Here is an 18,458-nt window from a genome sequence, read left to right as displayed (position 1 = left end):
AATTTCAAGGCTTCCTTTTCCATCTGCTGTGAAAAGAACCATTGGGAATGGTTGAGCTTGATGATCATAGAATTACGGGATGGTGATTCTAAAACCCTCAAAGGGAAGTTGCTATGGAGATCTAGTTCCAAACTGTGAAATGATTCACCTCTGAAAGGCTTCAGGGTCTGAGAAGCTGAACACATCATTGTTCAGGTGGTCATTGGTTAGGAAATTGCTGGTGCCTGTGTAATCAGCACTCCTGTGGTAGTTAACGATCTAAAAAGGTTTGTTCTGAATGATGTGGGACAACAGCAATGTGCATAAGATGGCTTCTCTCAATCATAGTTTGCTCAGCCTGGTGCTTGTAAAAATACAGTGAGCTAAATGGCAGAGAAATGAACTGCTTCATTGAGGAAGTCTTTTTAAAACAAAATTCTTTTCTGTGATGGATTTGACATCTAAAGTAAAAGGAGAAGAACTGTTTCAGCTTAAAGAGCTGTGGTTAGATGTTGCAAAAGTATCACATTTATATATTTATTTTGCAAGGAGCAGAACGGCAGGGCTGTGTGTTTGTGTTTGCTTGCAGACTAAAGGAGTAGAACTGTTGGAAATGAAGATTTCTACCCAGTCACACCTCAGGAACATAATGAAGTAGCCTTAATATGCTCATATTGCTGCCTGGCCCCCACCTCCACTCCCCAGCCCCCCCATTTTTAGGGCCTGCCAGACACTGTGCTTTGACAATAATGAAAAAACCCCACCCTGTATATCCAGGATTCAAGTGAATCAAAGCATATGTTTTCTTCCTTAGTTTCTAACTTAGTTGTGTGTTTTCAGGATAGTGAAAGGGAATAGAAGGAAACTGTTTGCATACATGCATAAAGCAATGTGTTTTGTCAGCTATTGCTAAAATTTGCCAGCAGATTCTTAAATTACTTGGAAACTTGAACGTACACCGAACAGAAGTGTTAAGTGTGCTTTCTCAAGGCAGGCAGAGTGTATTTGCATAGTGTACAAGTAGCTGCTGACTATAGCTGTCCTTACCATAAAACATAAACAGCATAAAACATTGGTTTGACCATATGAGATTCGGATAAAGAAGTCTGTGTTGTTGTTTCTTGCAAAGCTGTTCAGTATCACCCTTGTTGCAGGTTCTGTTAATGACATTTAGTAAAGAAGACGCCACTGGCTACTAGATGGTGCCAGATAGTTACAGAACACAATTGACATGTTCCACGATGTAGTTGTCATTGAAGTAAAATGTTACTAGGAAGAAAAGCAAATCCCTGAGTGCTAGGGATTCCTTCACTGAAATAATGGACAAAATAGTGAGTTCTTTAATTCCCATGTAGCTGTTCAGCCAACCTATAGCAAGTAATATGCATAGTTTTCTGTTGGGATGCTGTTTTGAGTTTTCTGAGTAAGAGGAAGGGACTAACATCCACAGTAAAATGTTAGTATTGAGTTTTTTCTGGTTAACTACTACATTAAGATTTGAACATTTAACAGGAAATATTGCAAACCCTCTTTATCAGGTCTAGCATCTCAAATAAGATGCAATTTATATGTTGTCTTTTTGTTTTTAGTATTTCAGGTGCTGTTCTAAAAAGATCATTTGATATTTCTTGTGATTCCAAGCCTTGTGATTCCATTAGGTGAGGTTCTAAGAACTGTGAAATCATCTTTAGTTTGTTGAAAAGTGATCACTGCATGTGAAAAATCATGTATGAAGAGCAAACTGTCTCTTAACCAGCTAAGGAATTAATTTTTATTAACAGCATTTTCATTAATAGAAACAAAATAGGCAGCACTCAAAATTTGAATTGATTTGCAAAGGATGTATCTGGATGAACTTTATTGATACTTTTGTATTAAGTTTATGTATTGTGTTATGAATAAGGGCCAGAATGTCTAGAGGGAAGGCTGTATGATGAGGCACATCTTTATAAGGTAAATTTACTGAGAGGCTTTTTGCTTTTGTTTTTAAAGATATTTTATTCACTTAGCAACACAGAACTTCATTGCAAACTTATGTAGGCCATATACATACATAATGGCACTTATAAAACAATTACTGATTGTTTTAAGTCTTCGTCAACTCTCATTTTTGTTATACATTGGTTAGTCTTTCCTCAGGTATGTTTACTACTCCTCACCTTCATTGTGCAACAAAATAGATCCTCAAAGGAGAAACATTCAGATGTGGAGAATAAGGTTCTTTGTTAACAAGCGATGAGCTGAGTTTACAACTCCCTTCTGAAAAACTTGGTTACTCTTTTTGTAAACAATGATCTGTAAACATAACTTTTTTTTTTTTTCCCACTGCCAAATTCCATAATCCATTTTTATAAGGCACTGCAGGAAGAAGTTTGACAGTTTGTAGTGCTCTTGTTTTATCATAGCAACGTTATGATCTTAAGTTTCAGAATATTTGGGAACTGCTTAGATAACTAACTTCTTGAAGCTGAAAACTTGTCATTACTGAGTTTTGTCTAGGTATATTTATATAGCTGAAGACATTGCTTTAAATGTTTTTGAGGAGAAGTTGCCTTATTGAAACAATTTTACACCCTTTGTTGTGGGTTCTAGAAGGGTTATAATTTTCTGTTCTGTGCTGAACTGAACTGTTCATTCTCTGTTCATTATTTTACAAAGACTAATAACCCTCCAAGGTGTTGAAGAATGCAGAACAGAGAGTTGAGCTGGCCCTGCACAGGAGCCAAGGTGGGGTCAGCAGAGTTTAATGGCTTGGACTTGCTGCAGCGTTAGGCATCCAAAGTGGTTCAGTAGGAGTACAGTCGTGGTAACCGCTATGCGGTGTGCTATGCCAGACCCAGTAAAAACCTCAGGGCTCAAGTGGTGTTTTTGATATTTCTTCATCTTTGGTATAGTCATTCTGTGACCCAGATAAGTTGTCCTTGAATAAGTAAAATGTTAGTTGCTGTTCATGTGTAAATATATTGTCTTAAAAACACAGTTATAGTTAGCAATTACATTTTGTTATGGTGACTGTCAGAAATTCCCGTTAAGACTGACTCTGTAGAGCTTGGCATTGAGTATTCCTGAAGAGAAGACCTTGATGACTGGCCTTCAGAAAGAAGGGGTAAAATGCACAACGGAGATGGTGATAGTGGAAGTAATATGAATACACAGTTATACATATAGGCATATTTCTACTTTCCAAACGGTTTTTGCTTAGGAACCATGTTTTTTCTACAATGCCATCAGATTGCAAATCCAGAAGTTCCAGTCTACTTTTGAGTAGGAGCATTGTCTTCTGTGAACAGTCTGAATATGTGGTACACAGAGGCATGTTAAAAGTTATCCACTGATGTTTGTGGCCAGACGTTCCTGCATGCACTATCCTCTATGCAGGCAGTGCTGCCATGGGAGCGCTCAACAGGGAGGGTGATGCTGCAGGGACTCTCCCTTCTTCCTGTTTGCTTCTCTTTTCACAGCTTGAACAAAGGAATGTTTTCAGTCATTAGAACAGAAAGTAATATAAAGGCAAAGCATGTCTGAGCTCAGGTTGACAAGAGCACTTTCCCTGAAGCAAACATTTCCATCCTTCAGCTTTTTTGGCTTTTGGACATTTGCAGTGGTCCAGGCTAGGTTCCAAATGCCCCTTCTTGTTCCAATTAACAGTTGTATTTTGGAAAAAGCTGAATAGAGAGGCTACTTTTTCCTAGGGAATTCTTATTTTAAACAATTTATGTGGTATGTCAGCCATCTTCAAAAAGTTTTACATAGAGTGCTGCCCTTCCTAGTGTCTTCTGATAGTAAGTCCATGAAAATTACCATGCGCTGTGATCCTGGGTAAAGTGTGTCGCAAGAAGAGTAACCGAGGAATTTGTCCCAAGCACTATTTGGTGGACACTGCAGTGATAGTATGTCAAATATATGATCAAGGACAGTCAGAGTGAGCCCTCTGCAAATGGAGGCATGAAGGGCTCAAAGATTTATTTCTGCAGCTGTCAAATAATGTCCTTTACCCTGTGTGACCAACTTGATAGCAAATCTCAGCAGGTAGAAGGTTTTGGCTGCGGAGCGTTGACTATATCCCAGTGGTGCTAGGATGAAAGAGCAATGGCAAGTAAACACATTTTACATCCGAAATAAATCGCTAATATTTGTCAGACAGACTCAAGGGTAAGGGCTCTGGAACAGGATTTTACAGATAAGCTCATTGGAGCGACTGTCTCGGTAACAACTTTTCTCTGTTAAAACTCCTTCCACCAGGAACAGAGTCATGGTTTCTTCTGCCAACTTACGTGTCCTGAAGTGAATTGCTTTGCCTCCGTGTTTCTTGGGGGAAGTTATAATTCTCATCTCTGACCTTGTGCAGTACTCACTTGACGAGTACTTTTATGCAAATATAAATTCTTTGTATGCTCAAGAAGTTGATACTACAGTCATTTAAAATCCTGTATTGCTGCTGCATGCTCTCATTGTGTGTCTGCTGGTGCGGAAATTGACTTGCCCTTTTTTGTCAAATACTCCCAATAGATTTGATATTCAAAGGGCTGCCATTCAGCTGCTATTTCAGACTTTTGGGGAGAGGTGCTTGATTTGCGCTCTCTTGACTGATGCGGTATTAGGGCTCAGCAGGGTAAATGTAGCTGCTTATCTTTTATATAGGTGAGTAATGAATTTGAGTCCTAATACTGCACCAGTCAAGAGAGCCCAAAGCAGCTGCTTTTACCGTCCTGTGTCTGCGTAGCCATATGGTACGCATAAACTGTAACGTTGTGTTCAAAGTAATTAATGCTGCAACCAATATTCTGAACTGTTTTTCTGTTACTAAAAATCAGCTAAACTTGAAAATAAAAACAAGTGTTTTTAATGGGAATTAAAACCTTTTCTTATATTTCCACGATGCAGGTAAAACAAAATAATTATTGCCACAGTGACTGCTTGCATTTTAAATAAATTTATACATATTATTTAAAAAAAATCTAGTTAACTTTAAAATATGTAAGTTTTCTTGTCATTTAGGGTTCTGTGAAGCTGATCATCAAGAGGGTTGCAAATCATTGGCGGTTTCTATTTTCAGAGTTCCACATCCCAGAGTAATTTGCTTTAATTTCACCCAATTTAACCTATACTTCACACCATCACCATTCAGCTTTAATAGCTATGTTCTGTGCATAAGAAAAGCAGATAAATGTCCACAATTAGACTGCAAGTGATTACAACTAGTTAGGGCTTTATGAAGACAAAACTTAAAGGGCTGTAGCACAAAACAAAGCCACAAAAGATGTCTGAAAAAATTCTTTCTTCAGAAGTCAAGGTTTACTACAGCATTTTATTTAATGTTTTTTTTGTACTTGATTTTGCTTCTGTTGAAGATGTAGGCAGGTGCACCTTCTTCAACTGAAAATTACTCTGCTTAAAGAATATTAGGTTTGTGTTACAGGTGATTAATTTCACTTGAAATTAGCTTGCAAGGGAAAACATGCTAGACCTACTTCATTTGTTGTTTTTTTGTTAACGCATACTACGTTTAAGAAGCTGTAAAATGTTGACTCTGACAGTATTCTTTTGCCCTTCTAATCATGAGTATGTAAAACGTACCATCATCAGTTTAATACGTTCTATAATGTTAAATGTACTTGTACCTCAATCAGAAATAGTGGTATTTTTTACCGTTTGAATCTTTATAATACTGATGATAGCATGTCAAACCAGTCTAAGTACAGACATTATTTATAATTTAATGTTTTTTGACACTTGTAGTCTTGTTTCTTTTGATCGCTCAAAGAAATACTGTGCTTCTAGTCGTGTCATTCCCCCCCCCCCCCCCCCCCCAAGTTACCCTATTTTATTTCTTTTTGTTCTCTCCCCTATTCCCACCCCAGTAAGTGGCCAGATAGATACTATTGCTCATTTATTTCAGGGCTTATAACAGGGTATGTGTGTGTATTGTGATGTGCCATATCAGTCTGTGACGAGCAGCCCTTTTTGATAATAGTTGTTGAATGTATGCTGGAGAGGAAGTGCAAGTATCAATTATTCTCTAGGTCTGGGTTTTGGTGGTGTTATTAAACATTCTCTTATAGCTTACTGACAAAAAAGGCTGGTCATTACCCTAAATACCGATGGGAGTTTCAGCTTGTGATGCAGTTCAGATTCTGATCAAATTGTAAATATCCCTCTTAATTACAGCATAACATATACCAATGCAGTTGCTTACCTCTTGTAAATGAATACATGACACCAAAATGCTGTTATGTGGAGCTTAATATTAGCCAAATATTTTGTTCTGTTTTACTTTAAGGATAAGGATAATTAAAGAAATGAGGGAACTGATACATCAAATATAAATTAATCTTGAAGATATTAATTAAATTCCATAATTGCAGTTAGGAGCAGAATAAGGTAAGTTGAGTAGTATTACTTTGATTTGGTTTTTAGCATCTTGGTGGCAGCTTGGAGCAGCTAGAAACATTAAAGTTTAGGCTATAGGCAGCTTCGGTTTTGTCAAACTAGTTTTATATGCTATATCATAAAACTTTCAGTCCAATCAGCAACTACATTTAAATACTGCAAATTGTGGCAGCAAAACAATAATTCTGCTGATTAGCCCCTTTCCATTTCTTGTAAGTGAACTGTTTATGCTGTTGAGTACCTTTTGAAAAAAGAAAAAGCCAAAACAGCCTTGATTAGTCAAGGAGTAATTGGATGACTTGATTTTAGCAAGAGAATGAATTGGTTGATGATAGCCTGTAACTAAGTGTAGTGGTTCTGTTCAGATGAATACATAACATACAGTCATCAGATCTTGACAGGTATAACATAAGCAATGCAAAAATCTCTGGAGGCTGAGAGGTAAATTTTGTCAAAGAATTTTGAAGCTGATTCTTGAAAGAAATGGAAAGAAACGTACGTGCCATTAGATGATACCGTTTAAAATGTGGCATTTGTTATTGCTGTGCTGTATACATATTTATCTGCTGTTACTTTTGCGTGTGAAGAAAAGATGTAGTCTGTGTGTCCTGGCTGCCATCGATACCTGACAAACAGACAGTTCCTGCTCTTCCTCAGGGAAAAACCAGAGCCAGGTTTCACATCTTCTCCAGCCAGTTATTCTGTTTTCTGGATCTTTTTTATCTAATATCACTTGAAAGCAAAGTGCAGAACCAGCTATCACCATGTTACTTCTTTATTGCTGCTTTTAAAATATTTTTGGGCCCACTACACTTGGACCCAAACAGCCCAGATAAAGTGCTCAGCTGAAGGTAAATCCTTCCCTGAACTGAAGAATCCTTTAGGTTTGGGCCCACTGGTAGCAGAAGAGGGAGCTGGATGTGGCAGTGATCGTTTCCAAGCTCCTCATTACTAACTTCAGGTTAAGTCATTACTTTTGGTGCTGTTAGATGGCAAAATGAATTCTGCTGCTGTGTTATGCTTGACTATTTTCCCATCTAAATACTTGCCTTGTTTTAATAGCAATATCTGCATGCTGCTGAAATATTATGGGAATTTACCACAGCAAATTTGTTTACTTACAGCAAGCTTCATGTTTCGAAATCTGTGGTCTTTGTTCTTTTACACTAAAGGAAGTGGCAGGGGTATATCTTTCAAGCTAGAGTGCAAATCCATCAGCATTTTCTGGGAGATTATTTTAAAAAAGGCTTATAGCTAGGATACTTAAAATAGGAAAGAGGTGGATTCCGTTCGACTTCTAACTAACTTTTGATAAAAATTTACTTCTGGTGAGATACCCAAGACACCAGAGAAGTTGTAATCAGTTTTTTATACAATGAAATTACTGATTAGGGTTTCCCAGTTGAACTTCCTGTGTTGACACACAGATGCTTCTTTTCTTCCTCACCTGGATGCCCTATTAGTATAATTTCAGGGAATTTTTCCACCCTCATTTTTCTACCAAGATCTCTCAAGTTAGTAATCAGCTTGAGATCAAAATAAGACTAGCAGATCTCCTTTTCTTCCTCTCCCCTTTATTTTTACTCACTGATTCAGTATCAGCCAAACCAATATCAGAATTTCTTTGTCAACATTTATTTTTCATTTAGTTTTTATTTCAGAGAGCTACATGTCTATAAACTAACTGGCACTCTTCTCTGTGACGCCCAAGATAATCTTACCTGTTCCTTCAGAAAACTGAAATTCTTATATGTTTGCTGTCATCTTGCATCTCAAGGCCTACCTCCCATCCTCTCTGCTTCTTCCAATTCAGCATATTTTAGTGGGTCCCTTTTATTTTCAACAGGCTGCTTTTCTACATAGTGCTCGATACCAACTACTTACACTGCTGCTTACTCAAGGTTCATGGCCTGTGTTCACCTTGTGCGTCTTGTTCATTGTACAGGTGTTGCACTATCTTTAATTGTACAGTGATGTCATTCTTCATCTGCTATTTGTTATACTTTAAAACAGAGCCTTTGAGCTTTCTGTGTTGCTGCTGTGTATGCTGGAGGGAAGGAGGGGTTGTCATGTCATCTTCCCTAACAAAACAGAGTTAAAGGCCTTGCTTCACAGAGAAATTTCACTCACTAATAAAGCAAAACCAGAGAGACATATTGATAAATAGCAATATACTGTTAACAATCTGTATCAGGTAAGATTTGTAGATTGATAGTATTGTTCCTATTTTGTAAGCTGCAAATAATATACATGTTTTCTGGTATGTGCTATTTCTGGAATCAGTTTTGCAACTCCATTTGTTCCTACTGTTTTACGTTTTTATATAGGCTGTTTTTTAAATCAGGGACTGGGTAAAACATTATTCTAATAGTTTAACTTTGTTAATTTCTCACAGTTGCACTTTTTCCAAGAGATCTCGTCTCTTGCACAGAGCCTGTTTCCTAAGGTTACCACCAGTTCTTACTGGCTAAGTCTGCGTTCAGCTCTGCAGGCCAGAATTGAATTCCCTGCAGTGCTCAATGTGATTTGTGCTAGACTATCAGTACCAAGCAGGTTTGAGGCTGGGATAACGGATTGCCCCAGATACATACCATGCAGATATTGAGACCAAGTTATAACTAAGGTTCTCTCATCATAGCAGTGCCTCTCTCCCTTTTCCTTTCCTTCTCCCTTGATTATTCCACTGTCTCACTTCTGGCTAGGCTGTCAGTCAGAGGCTGATCTGTTTTAGGTTGGTGATTGAAGTCAGCGCTGACAAACCCTAAACAAGAGATTCACAAATAAAGCTCAATGCCTCTTGCTTATCAAGAAGAGTCTCTCAGTTTATGCCAAAATCTGGACATTGTTGCTAGTTTGACCTTTTGTGTATACAAAGTCTTATACCTACTGTTTCCTTATGGACTGTGGCTGTCTCAATGGGAAGAGGTTTAAGTACTCTCCTCTAAGTGTTCCTGATAACTTAAGAGAAAAAAAGAAATCTGCCACAATTAATTTAATGGATTTCCTATCTATTTAGAAGGGAATTTTGTGACCTTTGTCAGCACACCTGTTGATAGGTTTTCTCCTTTCCAAGTTAGGAAAATGCACTTTTCCTCTAAATGTAGAATTGAAAATGTAAGCTCAAAATCCAGCGTTTTAAAGGGTTATGCAACTAGTGTTCATTTCTTCCGTGAGAAGAGTCAAGCAACCTAGTGAGGAGGGAGGAGAGAAGGCTAAATTGTTGCCTTGAATGGGAAATCATCAGCTCAGTGAAGGGGCTCCTTACCTGACCAAGCAACTGCCTGCTGCCAGACTTGGTAGGTCTTTTTTTGTATTTATCTTGCCTGACGGAGCTGCAGGATGGCTGCTGACACAGGCGTGGGGACAGCTGAATGGAAGAGGATACTTGAAGAAAACTCTGGCAGAACATTGACGTGTCCATGGGTTAAAACATTTAGTGGTCTGAGAAGAGAGTGAAGGTCAAATGTATATATCCAGTTTTATAGGGGTGGAATTACACTAAATTAATTAAAAAATCATTCTTCCTTAAGACCAAAACAAGCTGTTTACTTTTTATTTTTATGTTCTGAGTGTGAGATCTTTATAGTCATGGGGCTTTTCTCGTGGCTTTAGCAATGGGGAGGGGGTTTGATGTTTTTTAAACCTATGGACACCAAATGCAGAAGGAAGATGTAAACAACTTGAGAATGTATTATTTAGATGGTAATGGACACCTTTTTCTTGATATAAGGAAGAAAGAGAAACTTCTTTTTTAGCTGCGTAAATACTACTAATCTGTTGAGAGGGCTGGGCAGGTAGACTTTTCCTTCCTTAATTGCCTGGCATTGGCATGGGTTAGTGCAGTGAGTTTGCATTTGGCAGAGCAGCTTGTTTTCCTGTCATGGCCAGCATCAGAGTTGGATCTATTGCTGAGGTGATTTTTCTTGTACCAAGGGAGCTCATTGACCATCTTTGGAGAGACAGCTGATGAGAGAGGAAAGAACTTCCGATAACCACTGTTTTTAAGACTTTTCATAAGTTTATGTGAAAATGATTTTGACACTTTACTGTCAACAACATTTTAAACCTGTGTGCTGTGTGTTTTGATGTCAAATCTAAACCCACTGTTCTCAGTAAGTTTAAAAAAAAAGGTGAAGTTTAAGATTTGCATGACAACAAAGAACCCCAACTTTTTGTATATCTTTTAAGGAATTGTTTGTGGTTTACCCTGTTTCCTATCTTATATTTAATACAAGGAATGCCTTGGGGGTTTTCTCCCGTGTAAAAAATCAGTTGATTTTCATTTTGGTAATATTAAAATAAAATTATTTTTGTGGTTGATTTCTCAGGCATATCTTTAATGTTACAGGGTAGGCATGCAAATTGATCCAGGAATAAGTGATAGACTATTTTTAATTGTTAATACTTTAATTTTTAAAAATATATATTGATTTTTTGGAGGGTGGGGTGGTTGTTTTGTGATGCTGCTTATCTGATTAATTTAAATCCTAGTTGAATTACGTTGCCAGATTGTCTTCAGAAGGGCATGAAGTCAGCACACATGCTTCAGTAATATCTGGTTGTTTTACCCTTATGTTTCCAGTTGGCAATTTGAAATTATGGCTTCAACTGCACTTTAAATATGTGATAATAGCATGTGTTTCTAATAAGGGCCAGCACCATTTTGTTCAGATAGTGTGAATGGTTGTCACTCATATATGACAAATGCACCTTCATCTGCTTCTTTGATGGCCCCCTAAAAACCATACCCTCAAATCAGGCCGATGAAATTAGCTGCTGTGTAAATTGTGTGTCTGAGTGGTTCATTATCTAATCACCGTCAGAACCACAGTGATAAAGTAGATTGAAACAGGGACGAGGTCTGCCAGATGATTTCAGGCCTTTTTTTCTAAGCCCTGTTTCCCTTGGAAACACTAAGAGTCATTCAGAACTTCAGAATTCTTTGTCTAGAACTTCTTTTTTTTCTTAATGCATAAAATTGGTCAGCCAGTGAGGGCTGCCAGGGTGATTTGTAAGGTTTTCTTTCCATGAGTCTTTTAGTCATTACTGCTTGTATGAAAATGTTCTGCAATGTTCAATTTAGCCACTGTGTTTGCTACTGCCAGGTTAGATACTGTTGAATACAGTGGTACCTATTTTCAGGAAAGTGCTCTAGCCTTTAGAAGAAATTCTTAAAGAAACTATTTAGAAGAAACTCTTAAAGAAAGATGTGTTAAGTGCTTTCCTGAAATGGGAAAGCACTGTGTTTTGTATGTATCTGTATAAAGCTTTGGATTCTGGAGCAGATACGTAAATTAACAGACTAAAACGGTATGGTATAAAATATTGCAGGTGACATTTGTATTTGGGGAAGTATGACAGCCTTACTGACTTTACTCTTTCATCTCAAACTCTTGTGATTCTTAATAGTATGTTGTAAATATATTTCTAGTCTTCTTAGTTCAATATGTAATATAAGTGTTCTTTTGTTTTAGGAGCATTTGAAGATGACGATATCACTCATGTTGAAGGAAGTGTAGATCCCGTTCGTGACATTGAAATAATCCATGAGGAACTTAGACTTAAAGATGAGGAGCTGATCATGCAGAGTATAGACAAGCTTGAAAAAGTAGCTGTAAGAGGAGGAGACAAGAAATTAAAGCCTGAATATGTAAGTATAAGTACATGACCTATAAAAATGTCATCAAGTACCTTCTGTATTGAATTGAAATTTTTGTATTGTTGGGTTTCGTTATTGATCTCCCATATGTATGATACAAAACACTACTACTATTTTTATGTGTATTTTAAAACAATTATTGTGTTGAAAAAATTATTAGAATGAATTCTTTGATGTGTTGACCGTGTAAGACTTCAGTGATGAAGCTAACTGTAATTTTTTAAATTTAACTTATTTTCTTGCTGACGCAGCTTTATATCAGAATTACCAATGTTTCATCAAACTTGCATCAGTGTTTAGTTGTAATTCATAGTACAGTAGTCACTTCTGAATTATTCTTGCTGTTAAGTTCTAGTCTGGTATTCATACTAATATTCCTGTAGCCTCCAAGTGAACACATTTTTTTGGTGTGGTTGCACTTTGTCTTTTAGTGCATATTGAATAAAGACTGTTAGTTGAAGTTAATTTTAGAATGCTGTTGTGGAAGACTGCTTAAATGAGCTCAATTATCACAGGGTAGTAGTGGTGTTTCTTTATAAATTAGAAATGTATAATAATTATCAACTTCAAAGTATATTTTTGTAAATTATTATTTTACTGCCACTTGACTTTTGAGTCTGCTACACTTTGCCAGTAGTCTAGTTATTAATTTTTCTTTATTTCGTTAATCTTCTGTAAATATTTCAGGTGGTATATAAAGTACATTCTCTAATTATTACAGCAGTGTATCAGTATGGAAATAGACTATTTATGCTTAACAATTAAGTAGTAAAAAATACTGGGTTTTCCCATGTATTTTCAGATAGGAAGTGCTAAGAAAAACATTGTCATCAGTGCTGGTGGTCTAGTTTATCAGCGTTGAAATGCAATGAAATTTGTTGGCCCTACCTAGTGTTTGGAAGTGAATAGAAACTGAAAGTAACCATCCCTCTCCAAAATGTTAATTTTCATGATGCAGCATTAAAAAGCACTTTTTTGGTAGCTTCTGTTGGTGAAGAACTACTTTTCATCTGGCTTGAAATGTACTTTATTCTCTGATTGTTCTAAGCCAGAAAAAAATACCTATTGTTGGATGATTTGAAGGCTTTTATGTAAGCTCAGAGAGAGAGGAGCAAGTATGCTTCATTTAAGGTCTTATCTGACATGTCAACCCAGCCTTGGGTACGTGTGGGCAGTGATTTTTATCATTTACAAAAGGTTGCACCTGCTTAGAGGAACAGTGAAGCTTGTGCCTGCAGTTTCAAATAGCATCCACACAGTCTTTCACCTTTTAATTCATCTTAACGAAAGGGACAAGCAAAAATCCTGTCCTTAGCGAATTCAAAGCTCAGCCTAAGGCTAAATTTTACATGGTATGAGATGATGAAAATGAGGAGTGTTGTGAATGCTGTTCTGCGCCAGTCTTGAGCTCTTCTCGCTTGCTTTCTTGTGTGGCTGTCTTTGGAAACAGCTCAGCTCCTCATGACAGAGATGTTCTTGTCCGGTTTTTGAGTTTCTAGGTGCTTTGAGGATTTCATATCATACTCTGTGTTCTTCCTGTGCCTAAGGAAGAAGTCAGCACTTTTTTGTGATTGCAAAGAGACATAACCGAAGTGTTTTTTAAATAAAGTTCTTAATAGTCATCATGTAAGTGTAGTGGGTGGTAAGTAGAGTTACTGTTGTTTGGTAGAGCTGCTCTTACTCATTTTACAACTACAGGAAGTTGGTATGTGTTTGAAAACAGAAAATGTCAGATTATTCTCAAATCAAGGGAGGCAGTAAATAAACTCAGATGCAATTTAAACCCCAATGCAATTTAAATTAATTAAAGAAAACTTTAAAATCTGCATTATTAATGTGTCTTTTCCTAGCTTCAGTTTCTTACCCTTCTCTTTGCCTGTTCTTTCGATCTCATAACTATTACTTCTGTAGTTCACCTGTCAAAATGACTTTGTCATCTTGTGTTTGTAACTTACACTTCCTGTCACACCTTGGTTTTTTTTTATCCTTTCTTTATAAACACATGCACAGAAAACACCAGGTTCTTGGTGTTGCTCCACCAGTACTGTTCTCAGTAACAGCTGTTACGCTTGACCAGTCTCAGTTGAGTTTGTCAACAACAATAGAGGTTTCAAAGGCATTAAATTCCTTTGTTTCATGGAAAAGGGTGGCTGAACAGAGTGGAAAGGCACAAATTAATGCTCCCCTTGAGACAAAGGCTGCACGTAGGAACTGCAGTCACTAGGGAATCTCTTCAGGGAAGTGCTGTGGGGCATCATGTCTTTGAGTCCTGCTGATCTTGGATCTTCTTGCTTGTCTTCCTTTGTGGATTGTATGCTTGAATTGTAAGGTAGACATTAGACCTTAGTGAAATGGACTTTTTTTTTTTTTAATGGTAAAGGCCTGTGAAAGCTCTCCCTGGTTACATTTCCTGGTAAATCAATCCTTAAGCCTAGTTACACAGCTTCTACAAATACATTTGTGTAGTTCTAAGATTATAACAGCCGTTGTTTGGCTTTTCCAGCCACCAGATGGGTTTATTTAGGTGTTCAGCCACTGGGTTGTGAGGCACTTCTGTACAGTTTGCTTTGCCTCTTTTCCTTTAATGTTTTGTATTGCAGAGAAGACCTGTGATTGCATTTATATAGTATACTGTGTGATTAACTGTGTGGTAAATGACTTATGGGTCTAGCAGGGAAACCATATGGGATTGGTAAAAAAAATAGTTAAAGATTATGCCTCCCTAAAGCAGTAGCCAAATGTTAGGAGTCTATTTTGACTGTTTGATTATTCTGCACTTCCCAAGTCTGTTGTGTTTTATGGTGAGCTTGTTGGGCACAAAGAGGGTTCCCTGTCCACCACCGTTTGTAATGTAATTAATGTAGTACGGCTTGTGGATACTGTTCAAGGCTTCCTCTTTCCAGTGCAGAAAAGGCAGAGAGCTTACTGGGATTGGCCTTTTTAAGTTAATTACCAGTATAATACATAGCTGTTGCTAATATGTTCTTTCCACGGCAGAGGTATGCAACAGACGGCTCTTGTCTATGCTCTGAGTGTTCCCAGTCATTTACCCTTTCAGGAAAACTAGGAGGTTACAAGGGAAAACCTGGGTATTTGTAGGTTGATTTGGTTTCTGTTTTGTTTTAAAAGCATAGTGCTAAAATTTTAGTCTCTCTCCTTTTCCTTGTTTTCCTTTCCCCATCCTTCTGGGAGTTTATTAAGGTAAAGACACTTGAGAATGTCTTAAGAGTTGTGAAAGTTCTGTGATTCATTCAGATAAAGGTATTGCAAGCTTTCTTACCTATATCGCTTTCAGACCTTTCACTGGCTTGCTTTCCTCTGGTGAACAAAAACATCTAGCACTTGAATTGCATTTTTCATTTCTTTCCACTTTTTTTGAGAGCACTTTCAGATCTATTGAGAAAGAACACTGTTATAAGGTTACGGAAAGACAAACAAGGTGAGGAAAGAAAAGGAACAACGTTGATCTTAGTCAAGCATGTGTTTCCTTTGGTACTTTGCTGAATATAACAAATAACCTTAATATGAAAGCTAAGGAAAAGTTACTGATTTCAAAGCGGCTATAATCTCTGTGTGACTTGTTTAAACTTATCGTTGGCATCAAAGGGGATTTCACTGTGTGTGTCATGGAACCTAATTGAAAGTAGAAGTCATTCCTCTCATTTCATAAATATGAATTGTCTGCTTTAGAGGATTCTCTTTATCAGTAAGCCTCTGCAACTGTAACTTGATAGTTTGAAATCTCCAAAAGGTTTAGGACAAGAAAAAAATATAAAATTATCAGTCTGTGTCAGTCAACAGTTCTTAAATCTGATATTTTTGATTGCCGACCTTCTTGCACCTGTTTTCTAATTTGTTAATTATTATTTTTCCCTGGTGTAAGCCCACATTGCATACAGTTGGTAAGTTCACTTTTGTGCAGTGACCTGGCTTTGCAGTTGAATACACTGTTAACTGTTTGTCCTGTCTCTCAGAGAATTGATTTCTCAATCCCCTGGCAGCAGAAATAAAATAGCCAACTGCTGTTAAGGAGCCATCAATGAAATTATTTTCAAGTTTTACTTTAAAATCAATGACACAATGTGGTCCAAGATCAGCAACATGTAATGTTGACATAGGTCTGGAATAGCTTCCTTTACACATATATTTTTGCTGTTTTGCAAGCGTTCTCACTGCTTTCTTAGAAATGACTGTCTGCTTTTACTAAGGGTACTACTATTTCAGACTCAGTATACTGGCTATAACCTTTTAAAGATACATTATAAAATAAAAATACTCCTGTTATTTTCATGTATTAAAACAGTGCAAATATTATTTCAGAAAGCAATCAGGGTAATTTTGATATTATATTTTGAATCAAGGTGGTGCTGGTATCTGCAGAGACATGAGAAAGATACTGAGTTAAACTTTATTATTAGCTTATTATTCACGTGTCACTTTGGGTAGCAGGAGATTTCAAAGTAAAATTCAAATATGTATGAGTATAGATCAAAATGTACAAATTTCAAAACTTGTTTTAAAAATATATATTTTTTTAATTTATGGTATTTTCAGTCCTGGAGACAGAAGTCTTCAAGTTAATACAATATAATATAGTTAAGTGAACATTATTGCAGGATTCTCTCCCATTACTCTTCCCATGTGATTCAGTTCTAGACCTTAGAGACTGATCTTCTGCAGTAGATAGCTTTTCCTTCAGCCCTTTGGTAGCGCACTGAATCTTGAATTCCAGCACAGAATAATTCTTAGTGGTAATGGTAATGTGCTTTATATATCTGACCATAAGAATATTATTTATAGTTGAGTTCACGCAGATTATTGATGTTAGTGATATGCAGACAAAATCTTAAGGTCAATATCAATGCCCGCAGTGTTTGAGTTTCCAATTTTCAGTTGAAAGGTGGCTTTTACAGTAGGTCAGGGTCAATGTTCACTGCATTTGAACTTCCAGTTTTCAGTTGAAAGGAGTGCTTTTACAAGTCCTGCGAGGTGTCTAAATTCCATTGTTAAAGTCCGTCAATTTTAAAATAAGATTAGTTTTTCAAATCAAACACATTTTGTAAGAGCTAAAGTAATTGCAATTATGAAAAGAACAAGTTATGGACTCCTTTTCAATGTAATGGTACCAGAACCATCTAGAATCGTAGAGTACAAGTATCTGTCAGAATATACGTACTCTGAGGAGTAAAGCAAAATCCTCCTAATGATGTTTTAAGTAGCTTTAATCCCTGTCTTCCCCCTCCATTCGATTTAATGTCTTAGTCCTGTCCTGATAATATAGTAACTGTTTGAAAGATTATTTTTTTTGTTCATTTAAAATTACTGATATGGTGTGAGAAATACTTCACAAACAGCGGACAGCTGGTAGATTCAGTTTCTTCTTGTTACCAATATATACTAGGTGAAAACGGAGTGAAAATCTTTCCTTCCTGCAATATTCTGATGAATGGGATGGCACCGAGCAGAATTCGCTGACCTTATGCTGCAAGTGCTCGCCAGAGTTCTCACGGATGGATGAACTCTTATTTCCTCTAACTGATGATGTCAGTTGGGAATTTTCACCTTTCTTGCTTTCCAAGTTTAAGATAAATACAGCAATGAATTGTATTTTTTTTTTTTCCCCACAAGTTTCTTTGGTCTCCTTTTGTGAGGAGAGTTTGAGAGGCCAGTTTGTTCCACTGGAGATGGAAGGAAAGGAGCAGCGTATGCATACACTGTTGAAATACTTTCTGCCAATGGCTGTTACAATTAGTAACTTAAATGTTAAATCATAGGGAATTGAGAAAATATTTATATTCTTAATGCATATAATTAGGCCTAAAATCTTTAGTGGACCATTTACTGTGCTTAATGTGGTATTTAGAGCAAATTAAAGTTCATTCTGGAGAACATTTTGAATGTAACAGGAAAATATTCATGGCAGATGTTTGTGAATTAATCAGTAGTAAAGCCTGACTTAAAAGTACATAAAATGTAAATACACATTTGGATTTCTTTTGGTATTATCAGTAGCCAAAGAGAAGTCAATGCTTAAATACTTTCTGTCAAGGCTGATCTTTCCTGTGTAAATTTGAACAGTGACTTAAAGTAATTACTTCTGTAAATTACTTCTGTAAAATGTCTGTCTGGGTATGTCTAGATCCAAGCCATGGTGTAATTTTTAAATAGTACATACGTACAGCAAAATAACTCCATATATGAGTAGTTGTGTTCTGAAAAAGACACCTTTTTCAATTGGTTTAATTCATATCTAGAACAAAGGCATTCGCACGTGGATTTATGTGGAAATAAGTGTGTGTAGACTAATTCAGTAAGAAAAGTTTAGTGGAACTCTACAGAAGATGTTTCATTTTACAGTGAAATTTCTCTGTTCTACATTTCTGAACTGCTAGAAGTAATCACTTGTAGACAGACTGCTTTCTATATTCTT

The 18,458-nt window shown here is 36.8% G+C and overlaps 1 protein-coding gene across 2 annotated transcripts in view; it reads left to right on the top strand.

Moving 5' to 3' along the window:
• OLA1 (Obg like ATPase 1) overlaps positions 1-18,458 on the top strand; it is a 103,575-nt gene that overhangs the window by 37,050 nt on the left and 48,067 nt on the right. For both annotated transcript variants that reach the window (XM_074145005.1, XM_074145006.1), the window contains one exon: positions 11,844-12,019. In XM_074145005.1, coding sequence (XP_074001106.1) covers positions 11,844-12,019 — 176 coding nt within the window. The remainder of the gene's footprint in view (positions 1-11,843; positions 12,020-18,458) is intronic.

This window comes from Numenius arquata, chromosome 3 (genome assembly GCF_964106895.1).
Source record: "Numenius arquata chromosome 3, bNumArq3.hap1.1, whole genome shotgun sequence".
Lineage (NCBI taxonomy): Eukaryota > Metazoa > Chordata > Aves > Charadriiformes > Scolopacidae > Numenius > Numenius arquata.
This window is presented reverse-complemented; position numbering and strand designations above follow the sequence as displayed.